General features: G+C 37.8%; 1 protein-coding gene across 4 annotated transcripts in view; it reads left to right on the top strand.

Moving 5' to 3' along the window:
- The first annotated feature begins 1611 nt into the window (after positions 1-1611).
- The window catches only part of ENTREP2 (endosomal transmembrane epsin interactor 2), a 111723-nt gene continuing 102640 nt past the window's right edge, over positions 1612-10694 (top strand). For 3 of the 4 annotated variants that reach the window (XM_071754979.1, XM_071754981.1, XM_071754978.1), the window contains exon 1: positions 1612-1909. In XM_071754979.1, the coding sequence (XP_071611080.1) occupies positions 1850-1909 (60 nt within the window). In that variant the 5' untranslated portion in view covers positions 1612-1849. Of the gene's footprint in view, positions 1910-8952; positions 9026-10694 lie in introns of those variants that run through there. The other variant, XM_071754977.1, reaches the window with a different exon arrangement.

Below are 10694 nucleotides of genomic sequence, written 5' to 3'. Positions count from 1 at the left end.
ACCACCATAATAAAACACCCTGATTACGTGCCTTTTTTGGACAAATTTCTGTACAGGATGTAAAAAATTGCTCATCCTAGGTGAACGTGAGGGAGACAAACAGTGTGTGAGGAAGGAGTTTGGACTTTGCAAAGGAGTTTGGGCTTTGTTTCTGCAGCATGAGAACAGGTGATGAGCAAGCATGGAGGTATGACTTCACACTTCTGATATTTTATTTAAATTAGTAACAACCACTGCTCTGGCATACCTGTAATAGGACATGTTTTCTGTTTTTCCTTTCTTTTAACTGCATTTTGGGATGTCTGCTGATGACTTTGCTACTGTGGTCTATGGGCAGTAGCTTTTCAATTACAGCACCTGCAGTTCGTTGTGTGGCCAACATACATTGTACTTAAATGTGCCTGTGGATTTCAAAACACTGAAGTTTGAAGGAACTAAGTGCCACTCTTACTTTCTAGGCATGATCCTTGGATTTTTAATATGAAAAATACAAAGCGGCTAGTTCTGACTTCCTAGTGATGAAGCTATATACAATGTTTAGGTCAAAATGTGATAGAAATGGCAATTGAAGAGTGTGAGTTCTTGCCCTGTGTCTTGTTACTCCATTTCAATCCTCTTTAAAGAAAAAAAAGAATTGCTCTGCTGTAGGCAACTAGTTTTCAAGCTGTCAAGGTGGAAAACTGAAAACCCTTCAAGGAAACAGAAAACAGATCAGTGTGTTAAATAAGTGAAGCTTACCAGAACTATCCTTCAGATGTAAAACACAGCAAAGAGCTGTACCTGTCCAGTGTATCCTTTAAGTCTGGTTTTGTGTATATCTACAACATGCCTGCCACCACCACCACCAGGTCTGAACTTTGCTGGTGGCCCTGGGAGTGTGTTTCTATTTCGAAGTGGTGTTCACCTCCCATAGGATCCATTGGACAGTCTGAGGTGGTCAGAATGTGCATATCTGCCACACAGGTTGGTAAGCTTTGATCTTCCACTGGATTTTGGTATAAAGTAGGAATAGTTTTACCATATGGTCATGAAGGTTGTTTGTTATGTTGTAATGTGTGTGTAACTAGGCTATTCTTGGTAAACAGGAAAAATAAAGGTAATCACCTGTCTTAGGAACAAAAGCACTTCTGAAGACAAGAGTGTCTTACCATGAAATTAGGAATACATCAATAAAAATATTTCGCTTAAAAATGTTACTCAGCTCACCAATGTGCGTGGGGCTCCCTTTGTAGGCAAAGGCTTCTCCTGTGCGGGAAGAGCCTTGCAGCAGGTGTGTGTGACGCTAGTCAGCTTGTGCAAAGCCCCTCGGAGATAACGGGCTCGGGGGGGATGCCCGTGGTGCCCGTGCGTCCGTGGTGCCCGTGCGTCCGTGGTGCCCGTGCGTCCGTGGTGCCCGTGCCCGTGTCCCGTTGCCACCGGCGCGCGGGGCCCCAGGAGCCGCCGCCAGGGGGCGCGCGGTGCCGCCCAGAGTCGCCGCGTGCCGCGTTGAGGCCCGGTTGTTGCGCGGGTGCCGGGGCTGCGGGTGAGGCCGGCGGGGGGGCGTCTGTTCAAACTTCCTCACAAACTGCCTCAAGCGCCGTTACTGAACGCCTCGGTCAGCGATACTGGCTCGGATGCTGTAGTGCTGCCCCAATCGGCACTTCGGAGACGCCTGGGGCCGCGCTCCGAGCAGGAGTGTCCCTGTGAGGGGGGCCCGGGCCCAGCTGGGGCCCTGCAGCACCCCCTGTGTGCCCTACGGCCTGCAGACCGCCACAAACTCCTGTTTCGGACCACTGGGCGCCAGAACGTTACCTTTCTCCTCTGTAAGAAAAAGAGCATAAATTCAGAATTTACCTGTCCTAGCTTTGATATGGAACCCCTGTCACAGCTCGTGAGCAAGCAGCGTGATGTTAGGAGAGGCAGCAGGAAGGTAAGAGCACGAACTGAGCCATCACAAAGCCGAACCAGGCTTTAGCCGTGGGGCAGGGAAGCTGAAAGGTTGTCTGTGTTCACCTCCCTCGTGAAGGACAGTGGCACTGGCAGGAATGGTCTTGTATCATGTTACTTCCCCTCAAGGGTGGTGGCTTGATTTTTGAGACATGCTGCCTTTTTCAGTAAACAGTGGTTGCTTGAAGATGCATTTGTGGTTACAAACCAGATGTTTTTATTTAGTCGGCAATGAAAGTGAAGGAACAGGCAGTAGAATAGGAATCTAAAATTCACTGTGGTGGGTTGCATTTGTGCCATCTCGCTCATCTTCAGCACAAGTGTTTTCTGCCTTTCTCATTTATCCAACTCTGAGTTTTCTTAATGTTCAGAGGATGTTCCTGTGTAATTTACCCACCAAGAGAATATGAACTTTTATAGACTGGTAGTTTGGCATGAACAGTTATCTCTTTTGAACAAACTGAAAACAAGCCTTAGGAAAAAATTTGGTGTAGAACAGTACCTTTCTAAAGAACAGACTATGTAGATGATACTGATAATTTTGGGTTTTTTACTGTCTCAGTGTTTTTCAGAGCCGTAACACGTCTGTATGGTATAAGTGGTGTAATCTGGATCAAATTTTAAAAGTAGGGCTTCTGTTTTGCAAAACTGTTTCATTCAGGAGGAGACGTTTGTGACATGGGAATATGTTCTGGAAAATTATTTACTTCATTCTATAGAAATAAATGTTTTATAAAGTCCCTACTGAAGAGTTATGATCAAATATGAGCATTTCAGAGGATTAGTTTGAATGTAATTTCAGCTACCTGCAGCATCAGTTATAAAACTCATGCTTAGACTGTTGGGTGATTATTAATATGAAGTAAATAAAATAGAATTGTTGTTAAAGGCCTCAGTATTTGAGGCTTCAAAATTTTAATGGATGATTCCTTAAACCTTTTTAACTTCACATTTTTTAAATTGTCTTAAAGTAATGACCTGGAGCATTTGGAAGTTCTTCCAGAAATTAAATCCTGAATGTTTGTAAATGCCTTCATGTAGCCTCATGGGCATTGAAAAAGTCTATGCAGTTTTTAAAAAAGCGTTAGTAATGTCCTCTGTGTGAAGAAGGAATGTTTTAATCCAAGAAGATCAAAGATTTTATCTCTAGTGATGAGTTTGCTGTCAATTTACTTATCTTGGGTGATGAGATTAGGTAATATTTCTTGCAGAAATCACAGCTGAGTAAGAAGCAAAAAACTCGTGTACCAAAAATGTTTCTACTCTTGACTAGAATGAACAGATAAGTGTTTAGTGAGGCAATGAAATTGAGGGATCCATCTGTGCATCATTTTATTCTTAGCAAATGTTAAGTTCTAAAAATACTTCAAAAAGGATGCTGAGGCTCTGGTGCAGAGTTATGTAAGGATAACCATAACTATGGAGAACAGTATTTGCTTATGGTATGTGCAGAATTCCACAATTTTGTTCCCCTAACTTCCTGGGCAAGATGTTGGCTAAATAGTTTTTTCTAGGTGTTCATTTTGCATTAAAAACAGACATATTGTGACAAGTAGAGGAGAGAGAGAGAGAGAGACAAAAGGTGTGCTTAGTAACTTTTTTTATTTCTTGAAAAAGAATGAACCCTTTTGAGGTCAGTCATCTCAGTAAGAATTTCTAGTTTGTGGACAAGTTTTCTTATGCAAATCATTTTCCATGCAAGTAAAGGTAATTAAGTGGTAAGAAAGCAGAAATTGCACAATAGAGATGATTTTTGAGAACTTTCTAAATATTACAAGATTTTTTAACCCTGTGTGTATTTAGAAAATAAATGACCATGGGGTTCTTAAACTCATCAAGTATCTGTGAATGCTAAACTTAGGTAATTAGTTTGGGGATAAGAGAGTCATACCACTTCTGATTGTCTTTATTAGTCAAAAGAATCACTAAGATATTTCTGTGTCTTTGAATTCCCTCACTTGCATTCTCTGCAGTGTTGCCACTTGTCTGTTTATCTGTTTTGATACCATCTTTCCCTGTAGATCTTCCCTTTTATCCTTTTTTCTCTTTCTTTTCTCTCTGCTTGCTTTTTTTTTTTTTTTGTTGTTTTTTTTCCCCTGTTAGCTCACTGGGTCTGGCTTAGAATTTGTATTAATATATGTGTAGCAGGGACAGTAATTTTCTATTACTTTTAAATGTGAAGTGCTATTTAAATTTTTTGTCTTATATTAAGGAAAGTTTTGTGCACTGTGAACATGATTATGTTTTTCTCATTTTTAAAGGAAGAAAAAGCAGGTATTCTGCTTTCTTTTTGCTACACCTTCCAAAACTGTCATACATAAAAGAAAAAAAAAAGGAATAGGAGTGAAAGTAGTGGAGGTGGAAGAAAAAAAGAACTGTTGAAATACACAGTTTTCCTGCTTATAACTACATGTGTCCAAATGTACAACTTCTGGTGATGCCCAAGTATTGTATTTGGTACTGTTTTGTTTCTCAGTGTGCCAAATAAAATTCCCCTGTGGAAGTTTGTGGAAAGGTGCTTATGAACTTTATAGAATAATGCCCCTTCAAATGGAGCTTTAATACCATCTGGCAAAATCAGTACTGTGGTACTGTTAGCTACACTACAGCTCAAATACCTGCTGTAGCAAAAAGCATGCTGTTTGCTACTATTCTCCTGTTGTATATTTTCCTGTTTTTATGGCTTGTTGAGCCATCTCAATTTGAATGAGGGTTTAAAGAATGGAGTTACTTGAACTTCATGTGAACATATGAAGAACAAAAGTTGTTAGCAACCATAAGCCATATTTTCACATGGATTCTCTGTCAGAACTCATCAAACATTTTTAAGGAAATGAGCTGGGCAAGGTGAAGCAGTGGTAAATTGAGAGTACCCTGATATTAATTCTACCCTTTGCAGTCTCATAATATAAGGAACTGGGCTATGGAGCTTATTCAAGTCCTGAATTACATAGGATAGGTATTGATTTGAGATAAATTTTGGCTCTGCAGTAGTGCTGGTTCATTGTAGGGTTTTGTTTAAATTAGAGCTCATTCTTCTTCAGGATACCACCTGTGGCTTTGTGAGCCATTTTCACAAAGTTCTAGTTTACATGCTGATTCTATATTTATCTAGTCAACAATCAAATATATAAGAAATATAAAAAATGGGTTTACTTTTACATATTAATCCACAGGAGAAAAAAATAGTAATATAATGGAGAAACAATTACAGAATAAAATATCAAATTCTTTATTCCTCCAATGGAGGAACAAGGAATTGGGGGGCTGTAATTTTCCTTTAGTTGCATCGATCACATTGGAAAGGTGAATTGTTTGAGAGTCTTTATTGTCCTGTGTTACATGAACAATATGTTGTTCTCTCAGCTTTCTACCTCTACATCAAAATAAAATGCCCCTTACTTACAGTAAATGCTTCTCCTAAAAAAAAAGACAACCCCAAACAAACAAAAAAAGGAAAAAACCACAAAAACCCAAAAAACCAACAACAACAAAAAACCCCCCACACACACATACAAATAAAAAACTCAACCAAACAAAAAAACTCCAAAAACAAACCTGAAACTTGAGTGCCCTTTCAAGTCTCAGGAGGCTCTCTGTAGAACCTCTGTAGTGACTGCTGCAGCAAGCAGAATGCCTGCAAATGTCCTTCACTGGCAGTATCCCCAAGTCCTGTGTAGATCAGAAGGGTTACAATCAAAAAGGTGTCTGGTTGGTAATGCAAAACATGACTGAAGAAAGGGTGGTAAGTGCCAGTAGCTTTCAGAGCTCTGTATGAATGGCTGATAAAATAAGAATTCATGTAGGGCGAGAAACACAAGCAGAAGAACATATTTTTTTTCACTGTTTCTAAATTAACGCTTACAAAGTGACTTTTCCAACCTCAGTAATATTTCACCCTTATAAGGGTTAGAGACTTTGTGATATTTCTAACACAGACTCATTATTGCTGAATAGCAGGGGTTTTGTTTTCAAAAGCAGGCATGTTTTCTTCAGGCATTTCTGCATATGCCCAGTTAGCATAACATCGGAAGTGTCTCCTGAATGGCTTTGCTCCACAATGCAGCAAAATATAAAACCAGGTACGTTTTACTATGTAACCAATATGGGATATAGGAAATCCAATTGAACTGTTCATGTAAACTTACTTGTCTTGTGAGTTATAATAAGTAGGGTGAGGGCATGATCATACATTTCACTTGTCTGAAGACTAAAACTAGGTTAACATCTTCTACAGAAGCAATGTTCAGCACAACTATATATATATATTTATTTATATATAATTTTTATCATTCTGGAGACATCTAGTTAATTTCACTCATGGGAATTAACATCATTAGACATGGAAAACAGCCAAACCCTACTTGACTGAGTTGTTGCTGGCCCCCACATCTTCTCTTCAGATTCAAGGAGGAAAGTTATGATCATGCATAGGACAGGTTGACATTTATGAATTACCCAATTATCCTTTTCTTTTGCTTGAAGTTGTTAATTAACCCCTTTATTACCTGTGTTGGTTGAGAAGGTTTCTGTAACAGTAAGGACGAATCACACGAATGAACACTTCTTTGTAAAATGTTCCCCAGCACGTGCCTGTCTTCAGTAGCAATTTAGTTAAACTGGATAGTCAGAACATTTTGATATTACTGAAGCTAATGAACTAGTCATTAGCAATGCATATTTCTACCCAACCAGGTTAGAAGCATTGTTTCATTATCCAGTGTGCACAAAGTATACATTGTCCCATAATAACAACTAATACTGATGTGTTGGCTTTCACAGTAGTGACTTCAGGATGTTCAAATCTCAAAGCATGTGATTTTTTTCCTTTTTTGGAAATATTTCATTATATTGAACATTGCATTTGTAGAAGGACTGACTGAATCTTTAGCTAACCCTAATGTTCTCATTTTAAAAAGCTAAAAAGAGTACAGAGGATAAGTTGTACAACAACACCTTCAAGGGCAGTGTTTTTCACATAGAAAATTTTATTAGTGTTGTATTAAATTGTAGGAGATTTCATATATAAATAAATGACACATATTAGCAGAGAAGTAGGATTTCTCTCATCTTTTTCATCTAGGTAAAATGTAATTTGGGCATAAAATTATTTGTGAGATTCCAGGAAACTATTATACAGCTTCTGAAACCTCAGTTTTATCCTAAGTGTTTCATTATTTGTGAATATAAAACAGAATGTGGTCCTTGATCATGGGTAAGTTCATTTTGGATAACTCTGCAATGGGCTAATGCAGCTCATCTTCACTACTGTGTCATTCCATTCCAAGATCTTCAGGGATTACCATGAAATAGTACTGTCCATACTTCATAATGTATTGTATTGCCTTAATTTATAATACTTGTGTATTATTTGTGATTATATACCATTGGTGCCAAGGTGGCACCAGTGTGCAAAATTTCAGCCCAAGACTGCTTGGAAACAGTTACTGCACCAGAATGTGTGTGCAGGCAGTGGAGGGACAAGGAGGATTAACAAATTCTTAAATTAAACAAAATCTGTCCTACTGAATGATAAATATGCTTGTAGTTGGGATGAGGTTGAGGTAAAGAGGAGGAGTTGAGGAGGTAAAGAGGAATGAAATGTAAAGGCTTTTACTAAACTTGGTTTCTCCTGATGTGTTTATCCGCCAGCCATTCCCTGGAAGGTCTCCCTTCTGAATTATTTAATTCCACAATACAGCATAAACTCCCACCCAGGGAACTGGAACATTAAGAAAAACATTGAAATAAGAATGATCCAACTAAGTTTCATATTCTGTGCAATGGAACAACTGCCTCCAAATTGCTTTTGGTATCTTAGGCCCCGGTGTCTGTTCAGCTACATCAGTGTAACACTGAAGATGTCTATGAAACTACTGGTTTGAGTGAGAGGTAAATCAAGCCCTGTCTATCTTTGGTGGTGCCAGCAGCAGGAATGCTTATTGCTGCAGGGTGAAAGAGAGGGCACAGAACAGTCTGGCAAACTGAAAAGGCCTCGTGGGTAAGAAATGCTTTAACAACAGGGAGATTTAAAAAAAAAAAAAAGAAAAAAAGGTATTAAGGGGTAATCCTAGCTGTACTCAAACTGACCTTTGTTAATTTTGCTAGTTCTTGGAGAAAGAGGAGAAAGCCTTAATGAAATTTCTTAGTAATTCCTTTGTTCAAAGGGCAGCAAGACAATCTGCTTAGTTATTTTTGTTAGTTAAGTCTGGATTGTAAAAGCTTGTCAAAGTAACTAGTACTCTCAAAATAATTGCTTTTTCTGTGCACCTCGTGTTTGTGTAATACTGTTTTTGTTATAAAGCCTGTAGGAAAGTTTTCTCTCTGCCAAATGGTTTTACATCCTTGGCTTGCATTCTGCCTATCTAGTTTTTGCCAGATTTTCCTGTACTAGTCTCTGTCAACCACCACAATTTAAGAAGGATGTAGATGCTTTTATTTTTCAAATTGTCACACACAAAAAAATCTCTGCTTTTGAGACATCAAAAAAACCCAAAAAGCAGAGGTTGATGATTTTATATAATTTTTCAGAATATTAATGACTGAATATAATTCTTCAGCATATTTAGCAATTCTTGTCTTGGCACTGCCAAAACCAAAGAGAAACCTTTAGCTGTAGTTGTTGGGTTTACATGCCAACACCACTCCCCGGGTAGCAATGGCAAGGTACTCTGCTATTATGCACTTATACTCCACATCATTTTTATTTTTTTTGTCAGGGCAACTGTAAACTGCTTTTGAAAAGATCCAGGCAGTATTCCTTTAAATGCCACCCACCTGTCAGCATACAATGTATAAGCAGACAACTGGTGGGAAGCAGTTGCAAACAGATAGAAGAAACCTTGTATTGGAAGCTGTGGAAAAGGTTATTTTGCTTTTCAGGAAAACATCTTCTAGAAATGTTACTGTGAGCATTTGAATAGATAAGAGATAATAGATAAGTTTGTAAGAATAGTAGGACAACCTTCTAAATGCATAAGTAATGTTTTTCAGCTAGAATGGCCAGCATCTCTAACATAGACTTGGCATGTGAAGCATGTGTGTCTTAGATGTCTTGCTTGGAGTTATCTGTTCCTCCAACAAATGGATCTACTGAATTGTAAGTCCCATGATCTTTTATTTGCACCTTCCAACACAGGAGTATCAATTCTGATAAAATGTAGCCATGTAATTTCCGACCATTCAAAACAGGGCTTAAGGAGTACCACACATCTGTGATGAATTAATACCATGTTTTTAAAGCACTTTGAAGAGGAAAGCTTTGTATGCTGTTTAAAAGCAAATCTACAACCAACATTCAGAACACTATCAAAAATGAAATAATGGATTTTATACCACTTTAAGTAGACAGCTAAGTTCTTAGAAGAAATGTCATTTCTTGATACACATTTTTCTTGATACACTGAATGGGAAAGGTGAATAAGTAAACCACTCATACTTATGACAATGCAATTACAGATTTTTAGTACCATACAGCTAGCAATGTCATAAAGCTTTTTTCAAATCTTAATTGTATGTGAATATAAATATATGAAAAATATTTCTGCAGAAGTTATCTCTCCCTGAAGACTCCTTTCTCATAGAGTATAATTAAGACATTCTGAACTACATAGTAAAATTCTATTTTTAAAAAGTCCATATAATGTCTAAGAATCTTGCATATCTCAAGGAAGTGTGGAATTTATTCAGCTATATTTTATATTGGTGATGCATTTCAGGAGGAATAGCTTCTGTTCAGGCATATTTGTTTCAAACAAATTTCTGTTGTACCTCAGAACAAACCCCCACTTTTCTTGCCAGCCAGTATCTTGAAGTCAGAAAAGCAGCTTCCCTGTAATGCTAGGACAGAGATGAACAGTAATTCAAGTTTGATTTTTAAAATTAACTTTCCTCACAGGTAAAAAAATATAAATAGCAAATTGGAGCAGGAAGCATAAGAATAATAAAGAGAAATCTCACATAAAATTCAGAAGAGATTGAAGGGGTCTGATTAATAAGTGAAATTTGCTTCTTCTCTAAATTTTTTATCCATACATAGTGTTCTATTATTTGAACATTCACCATCCTCAGCAGCAGGTTTGGCTGTTCCATTTTGCAATGGGAGGTGTTTCGGGTTGACTTGCTTCAGAGCAGTGGGAGGTTTAATCTTGTTCAGTAAGGGCAACTAAAAACTTCTAAAGAAGTGCAGATCTTACGTGTTTTTATGATGGTTATTTACATTACATGGTGGAGTTGTATGATATAATTATGCTAAAGCAACTGTAACTTTTCCTGCTGTGAATCAGATCAATGCAATACTCTAAACATAAATTATTTCTGTAATTGATTTTAAAAATCTGTGTTCCTAGTATAACATAAATAATTATTTCATTCTTCTCAAAGCAGAGGCAGTGTAACCTTAGAGTTCCAGAACTAGTGGCTGAAAACCTGTACCACTATTACAAAACCTTTTCTCTTAAACTGCCATTGAAATTGTGGGACTGAATGTGGGAGAAGTATTGGTTCAGGTTATGAAGCAGAGAGATTCATCCGTCATTGACTGGTTTCAGTCAAGTTACTTATTTAATGATTTGTATGAAAACTATACACATTTGGAGAAATCATTCCTTAGTGCCACCTAAAACAAGAAATGTTCTTTTCAGGTTCTCAGTAGTACATGAGACACTACGTTGAATATCAGTGGTGTGACAAATCTCGTCCAATATTTGGCCTTTCTCAAATGCTTTTACTTAAGAAAAACCCAAAATTCTATTTCTGCATGGAATTAC

The sequence above is a fragment of the Heliangelus exortis genome, chromosome 11 (genome assembly GCF_036169615.1).
Source record: "Heliangelus exortis chromosome 11, bHelExo1.hap1, whole genome shotgun sequence".
In the NCBI taxonomy this organism is placed as follows: Eukaryota; Metazoa; Chordata; class Aves; order Apodiformes; family Trochilidae; genus Heliangelus; species Heliangelus exortis.
This window is presented reverse-complemented; position numbering and strand designations above follow the sequence as displayed.